Source organism: Cibotium barometz, chromosome 63 (assembly GCF_041138505.1).
Source record: "Cibotium barometz isolate CiBa-2024 chromosome 63, ASM4113850v1, whole genome shotgun sequence".
Classification (NCBI taxonomy): domain Eukaryota; kingdom Viridiplantae; phylum Streptophyta; class Polypodiopsida; order Cyatheales; family Cibotiaceae; genus Cibotium; species Cibotium barometz.
Window position 1 is genome coordinate 14797568 of NC_141108.1, and position 16215 is coordinate 14813782.

Sequence of the window (16215 nt, forward strand, 5' to 3'; positions counted from 1 at the left end):
TTACTTCATGGCTCTTTAAGTGGAGTTTAGGGGAAAAATTGTTAGTTTGTAGAGAAAAAGGGGTCATTTTAGTGGGCTAAAATATACAGGTAAAAGTTCTTTAAGTATCCTTTGAATGCATGTTATATATAGGGTTTTTGAAAAGTGTGTATGTGGATGTGCACATAAACACAAAATCCTCATATCATTTTATGAAAAAACGTGTTCATATTCGGATTGGAAACTCCGTTTCCAATGTCAACCGTTTCTCGTTTCCTTTGTGCCGTTTCTTGATGAAACTCTTAAGGCTGCATACAAAATATAACTATGTTGTTTCCAAGAAGCCGTTTCTTATCTGTTTCCATTTCCAAGATTAAGTCGTTTCCGTTTCCGTTTCCGATAGCCTTGTCGTTATTGTTCCGTTTCCCGTTTCATGTGACTATGGTTTACACACTCTCATGTCTTGGAAGAAAGTCCCTTTTACTACTATCCTAGCATATTTACCCTATATTCTCTCTTGTTGATGTGAATGAGCTCAATACATATGCATTGACCTTCATTTATAAAATTTCTGTAGGGATTTATTCAGCTGACAGCACAAGACTTCTTAGTTTCGGGTCACACATTGCATACGTTCTCTTTCTTGTTATTTCAAAGATCTTAACCCAACACAAAATTCAAGTTACAAGCCTATATGATACAATGCATAAGCATCTCGCTTTAGTGCTAGCCTTCATTATGATTGAGTCTGCCCTTCACCTCTTGTAGAGCTCCTAGTGCTTTGATTGTGTTAACAGAAATAGCAGTGCAACAGAAGACAAGAAAACACAAAGCACACACTAGAAACCCTAATGCTAATTTGTATTATGTACAATGGATGGTATACAATTGAATTGTTCAAAGTACGAAGATGATCATTTTCCTGCTGATCTCAGCCCAAGTTGCTTGCTGATCTTGAAGCTAAGGCTGGCTGCCAGATCACTCCTTTTCTCTCCAATTGCTTGTGCTCTTTGCTTGCTAGAAAGCCTTCAGTGCAGAGTATATGATAAGTAAATTGGAGGCTGGGGTTCCTGTTTATAGAAAAATTCATGTCCAGTCGCCCAGCCTTTTGCAAGCCCTACAAAACTGTCGTAAAAATCACTTAAAATGCTCACACTGGTCTAAAAAGGTGCCCAACCCTTGGCCCCTTGGCCAGCCTGGCTCATATGAAAACTGCCCATTGGTGTGCCCGTGCTGTTCCCATGCTGCTGCCCATGCAATTGCTAGTTGTCCACCTTGTTGCCCACACTAGCCTTAATTGCGGTTGCCTCTTACGGGCTGCTAACAGTCATTAGCAGCAGGTGTTACCAGTCGGCCAGCATCAAAATATGCTACAGCAGCAAAACGTCCCATCAGTGAAATGCGCAAGCATTAAGTAATACTTTTCATTAAGTCGTCGGACTTTTCTCCCGGATGACAGCAGTATAGGTCACCGACCAGCAACCTGTTGATACTATATAAGCAGCCCCATAATCCCTTGCAAAAACCATCTCATAAATCATTCTTCAGTCATAGAAAACAGTGCAGATATGTGTGCTTAAAGACCTTGGTCTTTTACATGCATAAATCTCAGCCAAGCACCTAGTGCTTCAGTCCATGGGCAGCCCCGAAGATTGCTTCAACAGTCAGCCTTCGGTAGTGCACCTCCTTCAGCAGATCTGGGTGTGCATAAGGCTATCCGAAGTGGCTTCAAAATTGGCTTCGTTTGATGGTTCGGCAAACGTCCGGTCTACAACGTCCTTGCATTTGGCAGTCTCCGTTAGTCAATTCTCAGTAAGGTCTTTGCATTGTAACAGTTCTCGAAAGAAATATAAGCAAATACTCTTTTTTTTGGGGCGCCGGGGGGGGGGGGGGGGGTGGGGGGAGCTTTAGTGGGTAAATTGGGACCCAATCTGGTGTTGTCTCTCTCTCTCTCTCTCTCTCTCTCTTCAGCTCTACCTTCTATGTATAAAAGATTTAAGTGGATTGCTTCATGCTGACTACATAAAGGTATAAAGGTCTTGCTGTGTGTTACACGATCTAGGCAGTTGCATGTTACATTGGTATTAGAGCTTCTGGTTGTGACCCAACTTGACTACCTAAGTGAGACAAAATCAGTGAATGGTAAAAGTGAGGTCAGGAACAACTACTCAACCATTCACCATGTTAGGAGAAGAAGAAAGAAGTTACCAAGAAGGCATCATTGCAGAAGAAAGTGTCCACGAGGACACCACTGTAGAAGAAAGTGTCCCCGAAGACACAAGAAAAGAAGAAACGCTTCCGCAAAGCGCAAATATACTCCTTCAAGATCTAATGGAGCAAAACAGGTTACTCAGGCTACAGTTACAAGAAGCAAAAGAAGTAGAAGAAAAAAAAGAACAGCCTAAAGAGCAACCTAAAGAGCTGTTTATAGAACAGGGTTCCCAAAATTTTCAGCAGATGCTGCTTCTTATGGAGAAACAACTAAGACGGGAACTTGATGAGGCACGACAGATAAAGGAAGCCAAACGCAGGGAGGGTGAAGACCGACGCTAGGCAGAATGGGCGGCGTCAGAATACCAACACAAGCTAGATCAGGAAGCCATGCAACTCAAGCATTAGCAATTGCTAGCAACCCTTTATGCTAGTCTTATGGCAACTCTTCCCAAAATGGCACCAGGTCCTAGTACCTCATCCGCTCCATCAACCGCCATCACATGAGCTCAATCAAATTTCAGTAAGTATGATGTTAAGTGTGATCATTATGTAGTTACATAGTTTATTCACCAATTCATTGTATATTTTCCTTTAGTTAAAGTTTCAGATCCACAAGGCAAAGTCCATCTGGTGGCTCCACACCTCATGGGAGAAGCCGTTACTTGGTGGCAGCATTGGTCAAGTCTCCATACAGACCTAACCACAAGCACAATCCATTATGTATGGGAGACTTTTGTGTCGGACCTCAAAGTAAGATTCTTTCCACCTTGATACACGACCAATTTGGAGGATGAGTTGTAGCAATGATTATGAGAAACCATAACTATGCCATAAGCTATATGTTTAGAAAATAGCTTCTTTTTATAGATATGGAAGACGAGAAGCTGATACAGTTTTTGAGGGACTAGATGCAAACCTTAGGTTTCTTGTTCGCAATTTCGAGCCTCAGTCTTATGGACCAAGCTTTGACTCTGGCACAGAATCAAGAGACGATTCTGAATGGAGGTAAGCCTAAGTAGGTCTAGATCAAAACCAGACCCCAACAACAGCAACAATCTTCATCCCAGCCAAGTAAGGGTACTCAGAACAATAAAGACATTAAGGACAATAAGTCTCAGAGCACTTGAGGCGCCAAGAAAACCACAGAGGCTAAGCCAAAAACGACGCCTGAGGAGAAGGCCAAGGAGGGCATTGCTGGAGGTTATCTCCAGCCAGATGAGAAAAAGTGGTTCCAAACAGAGAATCGTTGTCTTTTCAAATAGGCCATGGTAAGAAGGATTGCACTAAGTTACAGGCTTATAAAGCCACCAAAGCTCCTCCTCCACAGCAGCCGCCGTTGAAGCTACATCCACCCCTTCATCTTCAAACACGAATGCCGTTATGCTATTACCCTCTTTAAATGTAGTACCCCTAGTGGTATTTGATGATTAGTAGGAGGGCGATACTGAAGGGTAGACGAAAGCTCTCATCTATGCTTATGGCACAACAAAGAGACAACAATTCATTGTCCTATTTGACGTGGGCACCTTGGAGGATGCCATCTCTCCGCAGTTGGCTAAGAAGATGAGTTGCACATTAGTGTCTCATAATTTAGTCGTGGATGGGTTTACACCTGGTCTCTGCACACATCACTCGGCATCCGGTGGTTTCAAGAGCATGTGCCCATTCCTGATTGGTGACAGGACGCCTTCACAATTGTTGACGGGGTGTGACATGATTCTCGGCATCCAGTGGTTCTGAGAGCAGTTGCCCATTCCTGATTGGCAACAGGACATCTTCACAATTGTTGACGGTTTACCTGAGCCCGTCATAATCTGCGGGGATAGGAGCATTCAAGGAATCCCTCTCATTTCACATGTACAGGCCCAGTGAGTTCTCAGAGAAGGGATTGAGTGTGTATTGATTTATGTCCGCGCCCAACAACCTGTTGTTCAACCAGCAATCCCCTTAGAAAAGAAGTTGGCAAGTCTCCTTCCAAAGTTCCAAGACATCATGTTGAGGGACTATCTTCCACTACAACTCCTACCCTCGTTCTGAGAATCATCGCATTGAGTTGTTCCCTGGGACAGAGCCGCCCAATAAGTTCCCCTATGGCCTTTTTAAGGCATTGGAGGCCGAACTAGAACAACAATTATCTCAATTACTCCGGGCCGGATTGATCTGGCCATCATTGATGCCGTTCGTTGTACCCATTTTATTTGTGCAAAAGAAAGATAAGATTGCACGTTTATGTTTGGATTACACGGCACCCAACAAGCTCACAATCAAGAATAAGTTCCCAATGCCTAGAATAGAGTACATTCTGGAGTATCTTAATGGTGCTAAATATTTTTCAAAAATAGACCTCAAGAATGGCTTTCACCAAGTTTCTAAGACGGCTTTTCGGACCGAGAGTGGCCATTACGAGTTCGTGGTAATGCCATTTGGCCTCACCAATGCACGAACAACATTCAAGAAAATGATATCTTGGGTATTTCTTGAGCTGATTGGGAAGTGTGTATTCATCTTCTTGGATGATATACTCATCTTTTATGCCACAACAGAGCAGCATGAGTGGGATGTGGAGAAGGTGTTACAACTTTTGCGTGACAATAAGCTCTACATTATCAAAAAAAAGTGTGCATTTGGCCTCTGAGAGGTTCATTATTTGGGATACGTTATCAGTGAGTTTGATATTCGTTTGGACCTCGACAAGGTACAAGCTATATTGGATTGGGATGTACCTACGATGGCCTAGGAAATCATAGTATTTGTGGGTCTTTGCCAAGCCTATAGTACCTACATGGTCAAATTTTCCGATCTTGCAGCATCTCTTACAGATCTACTCAAGGGTGTGAAGATGCGTCGCCAGAAAGTGTCCATTATGGGCAAAGTACTTTGGCCTTCCATGCATTACAGAAAGTGGCCTCAGAAGCACAACTGCTCAAGATGACATCATGGGATGACCCATTCAAGGTTATCACTGATGTTAGTAACCTTGCCATCAGGGCTGTTTTACAGCAAGACGACAGACCAGTGGCTTACTCTACAGCCGCAAGTTGAATGATGATGCTGAAAAGAATTATTCGGTTTATGACAAAGAGCTTTTAGAGGTGATCATGGCTCTTAAGCATTGGAAACCTTTCCTTTATGGGAGGGAATTAATAGTAAAGATTGATCATCAGGCACTTAAATGGTTGTAAAACATGCCTAGTGCCCAATAGAGTGATAGGCAAGCTAGGTGGAGTCAGATCTTCCAACAATTTGGAGGTATGATCGAATATGTCCCTGGCAAGGATAACCCTGTTGGTGACGCTCTTAGTCGTAAGTCAAACATTTCAATATTACAAGAGTCAACTGTGCTAGAGATTCAAGGAAAAGCATTCAATAGAGTTCAGGACTCCACACAATTTGACCCTCCCGGGTCATTACTCCATCCAAGATGGCTGGTTTTTTTTCAAGAACCGGCTATGCATACTCAAAGAAGAGAAAAGACAAGCACTTCTTTATGATGCCCTGTTGGGGGTCATCGAGGTATCAACTGTACCTTGGAGAAGTTAGAGCGATTCTTTTACTGGCCAAAAATGCGAAGGGATGTCTACCAATATGTCCAAGCATGTCAAATTTGTCAAAAAGCGAAGGTTCTACACTCGAAGTAGGCCAGGTCGCTATAGAAAAGGTTTCCAATGTTCCCAACTATAGAGTGTCCACGTATTTATCTGGTTGTGCTCGGTGTTGAGCTTACCATTTATGGCATTTTGCCCATTTTTTTTGAATTCTTTTTTGGGAGGGTTTTGAAAAACTAAATTTCCTCTTTGTCCCTCAATTTTGTCCCCTATTTCTTGCATTTTTCGGCCAATTTCCTGTTACACCTGATCAGTGTTGCATAGAAACGCGTTTCTTACCTGGTGGAAACATACGAAACGTTTCGAATCTTTCGTACTATATGAAACACGTTTTTTTTCAGCCCGATTTTAATAATGTCCTAGACCACATTGCCATCATTTCGTACATTTTTTCCGTGCGCGTTTTCCAGAGGCGGTTCTGTGCATTTTTCTCGACGGTATGTGTACCAGCTGGCCAGTGGTAGTACGCCTATGAAATCCCCGTATCATCCTTGGTGTCCTTGGGCCTTGTGGAGGTCTATTCGAGGGGTAATTTGCTTTTATGCTTTACGTACGTTTTCTATTCAGAGCTCACAGAGAAGCACACTTTTTACTCTGCTCTCAATATTTCTTGCATATCTTCCTCTCCTTGCTCTATTGAGGCCCAAGGCTACCTGCCTTGGGTAATATAGAGTGAATTTGGAGCGGGCAGCTTGATTGGGTGAGCCATGTATTTTCAGTTGGTGAACTTTGTGTGGTCTCTTATAAGTTATGTCATAGGTCTAAAATATACATATTTTTTCTATTTTGTTTGAAACCTTTTTGGACCCGTTTCTCACCTTTTAGGAAACGTTTCAAAACGTATGAAACCCGTTTCATACTTGTCGTTTCAGAAACTCCTGGCAACACTGCGCTTGATTACAACTCATTGTTTCCACTGCTTGCCCAATTGCAGCTGGGTGTTCTCTCCTTCCTTTTCTTTCAAGTTCTTTTCTCTTCTTTTTCTATTTTCTCTTCTTCTTTTCTCTCTTTTCTCTTCTTTAAATTTTGATTTGAGTTCGAATTCGTGCACAATTTTGTTAATGAAATTTGGAAGTAATGCTATTTTTTTGGGGAATTTCGTAGTTTTCTTGTCAATTTGAGGGATGAAATATTCGAAACAAAACCTTATAACTGTTTCTTTTGACCATTGTATGCCATGAATCTAATGTATCGAGCATGATGAAGGGAAACCTTGTGTTTTTTGAATCCAAGATTTGCTGGTCTACATCTTCAAGAAGGAACTAGTTGTATGCATCAATTTGGTTGCTAAAGCAAATTGTATCAAGCACCACGTGCCTGAAGGAATTTGACTTAAGAACTTTTTGTGATGTTATGCAGGTTTATCAGGAAAATGTTTATGCAGACAACAAGAGATTCACTTCCTTCAAAAAGATAGCTAGGAGTATGGGCTACACTCAGAAGGATTTTAGTCTGGTGTCTTTTCACTCCATCTCGAAAGGTCAATTATAGCCTCGTGTATTAGGAATTCTTTGTTTTAAACATCTCTGTCCATGTGTAAGTATGTTACCTTTACCTTAAAAGGTTTGTTCTACCCAACTTTTCTGTGGCTCAAAAATGCTATAAGATTCGCAGGAGTCCAAGGCATTGTCACAGGTAACAGCCAGATCGTATGGTCTCTGGGCCCGAAACATCCGTTTTGGCTCTTGGCCTTTGGGCTTGTCTGTTCCAGCCGGTTCCCATTTCCGAAATGCGGGCCGTTTCAGCCATTCCCCCTCTGCCATTGGGGCTGTTTCTCTGACAACAAGTAGCATTTCCCCTGTTCAACCCCCATTTTAGGTCAAATGACTCACATTTTCTTAATCTCTCTTTTCACCCACATTCTTCTTCGGTCCCCCACCCCCCCCCCCCCCCCCCCCCCCGCGCCCGCCCGCCCGCCCGCCCGGGTTTCCCCCCTCCCCCTCCCTCTCTCTAACACACCTCCTGTACGGCCCCTCTTTTCTTCCTCCCCCGGGCCGCTTGTCTCCCCTTTTCTTCTTTCGCTGGAACCTCCTTGGCTGACATGACGTTTCCTCCCTTTAAAATTCTGTATCTGTTTCTGCGTCAATAACTACTTACAACTGCTTGTGGGGGTTCAGGTTATTATGGTGAATGTGGCCGAAGAGGTGGCTACATGGAAGTGACTGGTTTAGATGCGGATGTAAAAGATCAGATATACAAAGTGGCATCTGTTAATCTTTGCTCCAATATATCTGGTCAGATATTGATGAGTCTTGTAATGAACCCTCCAAAGGTAAACATTTTCAATTCATGCCAGTTTCATTTTCATCTAATTAGCAAAACTTATATATTTGAGGATTGGTTGTCCTTAAATGATTTATAAAAATTTTAATGTTGATTGATAAATGTTTTTGATAAATTTCATGGTTAAGTAGCAGATAATCAAAGTCTATGACAAAAAGTAGGACTGTTCTAAAAGCAGCCCTAAAAAACCCTGAAAATATATAAGAGAAGAGGTGACCTTTTGCCTTGAGATCAGATACGCTGCCTTTCTTCAGCTGAGTGACATCCGAGCATGACTTCGGAACTGTATGGACATCTACTACTAGCACGGACACCCCTATGAACTGCATGTCAGACTGCTTTGTTGTACAAAATTACTGCACTAATGCAGGAATGCAGTGTAGTCTCTAAAAGCATCTGGAGCATGGGACCATTGTTGTCTTGAGGCATGGGTGGGATCATATGGTGCTACAGACAGCAAGTGACCCCGACACACAAACCCACCCCCCCCCCCCCCTCCCCTCTTGCGCCCGGCCACCTTTCTTCTTTTGCTCTTTTTTCTTTCCATTTACAAACTTTTACTTAGGATACATCACATTGTCCTATGCTATGTTGAATATAAAGATCTCCTTCTCAACCTTGAAGGACTAGGATACCAACTCCCCAGCAAAGTAGGAGTACAGCCTCTCAATCATGACTCAAAACGATAAACATTTAATCTGTGGATATTGAAAATGGGCCGTGAAACATTGTCTCTCCAATTGCGGCAAGGGAACCATACCCCTTACTAAGTTCAGCCTCAACTGAATTCCTCATGGTAAAATGTGCATAAGGTGTGTGTACGAGTCCACGATCTCTTTTGGCTCCTTTTTTTTATGCTGGAGGATTCCCATAGACAAGACCAGTAATTACTCATTTATCTCAGTACAGAGGCTGAAGATTGGGAGGGAATGTATTGAAAGCCAGATTATGGATCCTTCATGATATGCAGGCGATGGTTTGAGCAACTCGCTTTTGATAGGCTGTTGTGTTTTTGATCCTGAGCCTTGGCAGTCGATTACTCTTTGGCATAAGCTTCATCTGAGTGGGAGGTGGGTGTTGATAGTTGCAAAGTAGATTAGATAAGTTGATGCTATAGCTTATGTCATGCTCATGGGAAATGTGATAGCGCTAGTAAGTGAGAATCTTGGATAGGTCTGGTGGCAGGTTGATAGAGCTTTTGAGCATGAACTTGAGTATGGTTAGAGATGCCATTGATATGCAGAATGGGAGAGCACAGGATAATGATGGGCTGCTTGCCGAGCGTTTCTCCCACGCCAGGCATGTGTTGGCTCCACTTTTGGTTCATATGTTTAACAGGGCAGTATGCGAGGGTTTTCCCGACAGTTGGTCCTCGAATACCATTGTGCCCATTCTGAAGGCGGGTGACCCCATGGATCCTGGCAACTATAGGACTATTATGATTGGTCACACATTGGCCAAGATTTATGGGTCGATCTTGGAGCATGAGCTCAACGGATGGGCCGAGGAGTAGAGACTCATAGCAACACCCCCCCCCCCCCCGTGTCATCCTCGACCGAGGCTGCCGTTCCTTGCCTATACTTCTCAGAAGCGGACCTCCAGCTCCTCGCTACGACAGTTACATCTCTAGAGGCCTCCACTCTGGTGTACAAGATTGTTGGTAGCCGCCCGGCGCGCGGACAACTCAGAGATCTTCTACAGCTAGCCTCGTTGGAGTGCCGGCAAAGATCAGAGACATTCCATCCTTTGGGGCGTGGCTACTACCAGGCTGAGTTTGACTCGCTAGCGGCATCAGGCAGAGTCATGCAGCTGAGCCCCGTTGCATTGCGGATGGCCCAGGCCTTCTTTGCGAGGTGGCAGCATGGCTTCGACCCCGCATCCGAACCACTCGTTGGCATTTCAGGCTTTCTCGTGACAGTCTGCTTCCTATGCCTCAGGAAGGAATACCTTCCACTTAAGCAAAAATTCTGCAATTGTGTGCATGGAATTGTCCTGTTTGCCTTGAATTATGCAATTAACCATGAGAAAAGTCCAAATTTCAAACACTGCTGAATTTCAGAATTTTACCTCTCCTTGAAGGGAAGCGACGAGGGTGTTGAGGTGTGCAGAAGGAGTGGGTGCCGCATGGGAAGGTGCCTTGAGACGGACGCGTCGAGCTTGGGAAGAGCGAAGACACCAAGCAGGTGATGTATGGCGGACAGTGGCCTGGGGGTTGGACGGCGAGCACCAAAGTGTGAGTGGGAGTCGACCGGTGAATATGAACGGCAAATAGTCGCTTGGAAGCCAGATTGCGAGCATGACGAAACGGGGGACTGGAACGGCAACTTCGACGGTGTGACTGGACGAGTTGACAGACGACGAAACAGACGGATAGAAGACACCCCAAAAAAAACTCGGAAATCCATCTTGTGGGCAAATTGCAATGTAAAATTGAATATTATAAATTATCTATGTGGTCTCTACTTGTGCGGTTGTGGATAGTGCATGCAATTATAATGGCATATGTGCAGTTTTAGCTTCCACTACTACCTTGGTCGCATAGACAAATTGATAATTTCATGTCTAAAGCAATGGAATGCCTATGGAAAACCAAGGCGGATAGAAAATGGCTACGTTTGTTGAGGCAAGAGCTAGTATGTTTGCCCGAAATGCATGGTGGCCTCAATGTCCTTAATATTCATTATCATATACTCGCAAGGAAGGCCACTGTTTTACCTAATTTTATACAATAGGTAAAGCCATGGGCACGTATGTTGGGAGAACATGCGTACAGGCATTGGATTATCAATTATTGTGATATAGTCTTTGGGCATTTCACTGGCCGTATTCCGGGCTCTCCATTTGTGACTACTCTTATTCAAGATTGGCAAGCTATCCTATGTCACCTACAAGTTTCCGGTAGGCCTTTGAATCGGAGTAGCTCAATGTTGCTACAGAGTATTCATTGGAGCAGGGTATTTGATTGACCACTTGCTTTGTCTCATCCAAGAAAGGCCTACAATCTTTCTACATTGGAAATTCGTCACAAATGTGACATCGTGGATGAAAATAGTTATGTTCTCACTTTTCCACAAGCCGTTAGGCAATGTAATTTGGGGAAGCATCACATGCCAATATGGAGAGTCATTTTGGAAACGATGCAACCTTTTCAACCAGTCTCGATGCTTGAGAAGGTAGGGAGACTCCGAGATTGGCGTTTTGATAGGCACCTTCCACGATATACTTCTGTGCCTTTTTACCAATTGTTTGTAGCCAAGGCTTACATGTTGCTCTTACGTCCCCCATGGATTGAGGACCATGAAAATCGCTTTTGGCATCTGTCGAAATCGCTTGCTTGGTGGAAAGTTGCATTTGGAAGAACGGATTGCCCCTCAAGCAATGACTGTTTCTATGGAGATGTGTGGTTGGGGTATTCTCAATGGGAACTCTTTTGGCATGGAGGCATATTGTGATTGCATCTTGTAGGGGGTGCTCCCATCCTAGAGAGAGAGTGCCTGGATCTACCTACTACTAGTGTGAAACTCAGGTATGCATGATCGGCTGCTATGCCAATGGGCCGAATGGAAATCGTGAAACCTTGCACATCAGGTATCAATGAAGGAGATCCCATCAAGTAGTCCACTGTGCTCGCTTCCCTTTGGAGTTCTAGTGTGTGAGAGCATCTGATCCTTGCCATCTCGATAGGCCATTGTATATGACCAACCCATGTGCACTCCCGAGTGTGAGAAAATGCCTGCCATAATCTGTAATCTCCCTCTCATCTTGTGCTGATCTCTGCAACCCTACATCCTTTGCTGTGATCTCCCGGTACATAGTCTCTTGAGTATCATACAGCTCTGTCTGCTCTGTGCCTGTACGTGCATTAAAGTCTCCCAATAGTAATATGTCTCCCATGCTGGCAAACCTCATGATATCATCATATAGTGGCGTATAGGGCAACTCTCCTGATGGTGCAAACCTGTAGTCGGCTGGGGGAAAGTAGCATACCGCCACATATAGCTTGCGGAGCCCCTCTCTGCATATTCGGACCCACATGTACCTCGCATCTGCATGTCTATGTACCACATGTATTTTGTCATGAAGCTCCTCCTTGAAAAGTATTGCCACTCCTCCAGATCCTTTGGTGCCTCCCACTGTGCGTGGCTGAGGGCGGAACACTGATTCCCATCTATATCCCTGCACGTCAGGAAGCCTCTTGTTTGTGCACTGATGGGTCTCCGTATACATAGCAATGGCATGTTAATCTAGAATTTCCATCACAATAAAATCATGAAAGGGTAAACTTTCAAGTTTCTCTTAGTGTTTTTTTTTTCCCTTGGCATAGTGCCGGCCCCTTTACCCTATTGTTTGGTCAGTGGCTGAGGGGACATAAATCCCATATTTTGCCCAAAGATCCCATATTTCAGCCATTTCCTGTAACTATACGTCTGTCTTATTTAGTGCAAGGTTAGTATCTTATTCTGCTTCCATCTCTCCTCATCCAAGGTGTCCTGCACCACCTTGGTTGGATGATTGATGCCTTCCCACAATGCCATTCAAGTCGATGCCTCCTTGCCTTGTGCACCTACTTGTTCTGCTACCTTTTTCATCTCTTGCCTTTTCTTTCTCTACAGCATCCAATTAGAGGGGGGTGGGGCAACAGTTTCCTTAGTCCTTTTTCTGCAGGTTTGCATACATTTCTGGCATCCCTTGCACGTGGAGAGAGAGAGTGAGAGAGAGAGAGAGAGAGAGTTATATTAATGTCCTCAAAAGACCCAAAGGGTCTATGAGACCAAAATGATGTGTACATAGTGTCCATGAAATCTCGTCATGGATGAAATAAGCAAAAGCAACAGTAAACTAAAACTGAAAACTGAAAGCTAAGATCTCAGACTCTGAGGTTATACAAGATGAAAAATCTAGATCCTACTGTGCTAGGTATAGGGTACAGTAAGTGATGGGATATGGGAGAGCTGAATAAAATCAGTCAATCAACCCTGAATGTTAGGCAAGGGCCCATCCAGATTGTTCATCATGGGTGATACAAGAAGGCTAGAGATGTCGATAGTCTGCTGTGAGGTTGAGGCTGCTCCATGGTGGGCGAGGATCTCTTGAATTTGGGGCTGTTGAGCTGGGGGTGGTCGGGGTCCAATGGGACGAGGGCGTCTAGCTCTCTGGAGTGTGTGTGCCCGATCTGATGTGACTCCCATGGGCCTGCTGCGAGGGGGCTCTATGGTATAGGCTCCCGTATCCACTGTGGTGGGCTCTGGTGCCTCCCTATCCACCCTCTAGGCTGGAAAAAATTGGTGATGGTAAGCTCAGAGGAGGGCTGTTGGGGGCGAGGATCTTTGAGTAGTGACTCTCTGTGTTAGCTGAGCTCCAGCACGAAGAACTTGGTCTCGTGAGAAAGAAAGATATATTAAGCGTCTACTAAAGACCCAATGGGCCTATGAGACCAAAGTGGTACAATAATGTCCATGGCATATCTCATCATGGAATGGAAAATAAAACAGAATGAAAACATAATAATAGCTATCTCACTGGGGTGATACAAAACTGTCCATGGAAACTCGTCATGGAATACTAAGAACATAAAAACATGGGAGCAACATCAGCTCTGAGTAGATGCCAAAATGTCAAGCATGGGGTTGACGAGTATGGCCGAGAGGTCTCCCTCGGCTATGTCACGTGGAAAGGTAGCTCGATGGTGGTGGAGCATGTCCTGGATCTGGAGCTGATGAGGTGATCGTGACCGACGGGGGGGTCGAGGGCGTCGGGCACGCTGAAGTGCAGAGGGTCGGTCCGAGGTAACTCCTCTCGGGTGAGGTAGGTCTAGAGCAGCTCATGGAGGGTCCACAAGATCCACTATGTCGGTGTCCTCCACCTCCTGAGAGAGAGAGAGAGAGAGAGAGAGAGAGAGAGAGAGTTTGTGGCCCCCCAGAATACTTGAGCTTTATGTAGGCCAGTGGCCTTTGTACATTGTTTCTTTAATACAACTCCTTATTATGGGGAAAAAAAAGAGAGAGTTTTTATATTAACATCCTCAAAAGACCCCAAGGGTCTATGAGACCAAAGATTACTATAATGGTTCCATGGGATACTGATCCACAAGAGAGAGAGAGAGAGAGAGAGAGAGAGAGAGGGAGTTTTCTTTTCCCAACCTATTTGTTGGTGGGCAGTGTTTCAACTTGACTTAACATTATCATGCAGATCGTAAGAGAGAGAGAGAGAGAGAGAGAGAGAGAGAGAGAGAGAGAGAGTTTTCTTTTCCCAACCTATTTGTTGGGCAGTGTTTCAACTTGACTTAACATTATCATGCAGATTGGAGATGAATCATATGAACTGTATACTAGTGAACGCGAAGGAATCCTTTCATCACTAGGCAGGAGAGCGAAGGTGCATGTTAAGCTCCCTCGCGTTGATGTTCTCATCGTCACCTCCTGCTTGAAGTTTGAAGTACTCAAATGTCTGTTGGCAAGTGGTCGGTTTTATTTTAACAAAGAAAAAGGTTATTTTGCACATGATTGCAGATGCTTGCAGAAGCCTTGAACAAGCTGGAAGGTGTAACTTGCAATGAAGCAGAAGGTGCTATGTATTTGTTCCCTCGCTTAGAACTATCTGAAGGAGCAATCAAAGCTGCAAATGCTGTGGGGATGGTCCCGGATACATTCTATTGCCGGCGTTTGCTCGATGCCACGGGCATTGTTGTGGTACCAGGTTCAGGATTTGGCCAGGTGAGGGCACCGAAACTTTTGATGTGACAAATGTGTTGGCAGAAATACTTCATAAGAACCCATGCTATGTAGTGTATGGGTCGTCGATGTGGCAAGTGTGTTGCCGGCAATACTTAACAAGAACCTATGCTATGTAATGGATGGGTCTTGACAACTTCTCTCTATGGATGGTGTGGTTTTCAGGTACCAGGAACATGGCATTTTCGAACTACAATTTTGCCACTGGAAAAGAAAATGCCAGATCTTATTACAAAGCTCACCAAATTTCACGAGAGATTCATGCAGGAGTTTCGAGACTGAGAACTAAGTTCTTTTGTGGATTACTTTATTTACAGGTACAGCAGTTGGTATCCATGAGTTTAAACCATTGCATTTATTGTGGGCAATAAAGAGACATGACTACAGCTTTTGAGACCTTGTTTTGTAGTTGTCTGAGAATCGATCCCAGTTTTGCAAGTATCTGTTACTGGAAGAATAAGATTTTTATGAGTATATTTTTGACACTTGGACTAAATAAACTGACAACTGCACTGTCGGATCAAATTTAGTTTAGGATTTCAACTAAGAAGACGGTTTTGAATTAATCTCCATAATCAGGAAACCCGTTTACTTTTGAGTCTACTCAACTCAAATATGATCTCTCAAGGGGACTAGTCCTTGCATCCTTATCTATCAGTAAGGTTTGCTCCCCTAAGTGAAATCTGCATGAGAGCGAGAGAGAGGTCAGGAGGGCTTCTTGCCATGGGAGCTACCACTAAGCTATGTGCACATGGTTTAATTATTAAGTTTGCATAAACCATAATAGTTTTCTGCAAGCTGGTATTTAAAGTTTCTAGTTCGCATTTGTTCACTGGGGTTAATTAGCCCATTTATTGTTTTGAGAGTATGGGTAACATGGCAGATTATGAGCTGGAGAGCATTTCTATTTATTGTTTTGAGAGTATGGATAACATGGCAGATTGTGAGCTGGAGAGTAGTACTATTTATTTGGTAATGACCCAACTTTGTTCCTCTCAATGAAGCTATCCAACGCTGAATGGTAAAATGTCTATTGTGCTTTGAAGATTTGACACTAGCCAAGAACATCAAACTTTTAGGCTGGAGGCATGTGGCTTACAAGCTTTTAAGCTTTTATGCCAGTTTTTTTTCTGCATACAAAGATAATTTTTAGCTTTTATGCCAGTGTTTTTTTCTGCATACGAAGATACGATGAGATGTGGGGATATTTTGAAGTGCTTTATGATTGTCTTGCTAGCAACTTGGACTAGAAGATTGTTTGATGTCCATGTATGAATGTGTTCTTTAACTCCTCCGTGACAGCATGTTTGTTACAAACTTGGACACACGCTTGCCTGTCTCTTGAATCCAAGATGGAACATTGGCTTAGAGTGCTGTGTGATTCTTGTGCATAATTAACCTTG

At 43.8% G+C, this 16215-nt stretch overlaps 1 protein-coding gene across 2 annotated transcripts in view; it reads left to right on the plus strand.

Annotated features, from left to right (window-relative positions):
• LOC147603734 (alanine aminotransferase 2-like) overlaps positions 1-15407 on the plus strand; it is a 42642-nt gene extending 27235 nt beyond the window's left edge. For both annotated transcript variants that reach the window (XM_086795810.1, XM_086795811.1), the window contains 5 exons: positions 7158-7278; positions 7916-8070; positions 14382-14456; positions 14591-14794; positions 14978-15407. In XM_086795810.1, coding sequence (XP_086651936.1) covers positions 7158-7278; positions 7916-8070; positions 14382-14456; positions 14591-14794; positions 14978-15094 — 672 coding nt within the window. In that variant the 3' untranslated portion in view covers positions 15095-15407. The remainder of the gene's footprint in view (positions 1-7157; positions 7279-7915; positions 8071-14381; positions 14457-14590; positions 14795-14977) is intronic.
• The last annotated feature ends 808 nt before the right edge of the window (positions 15408-16215 follow it).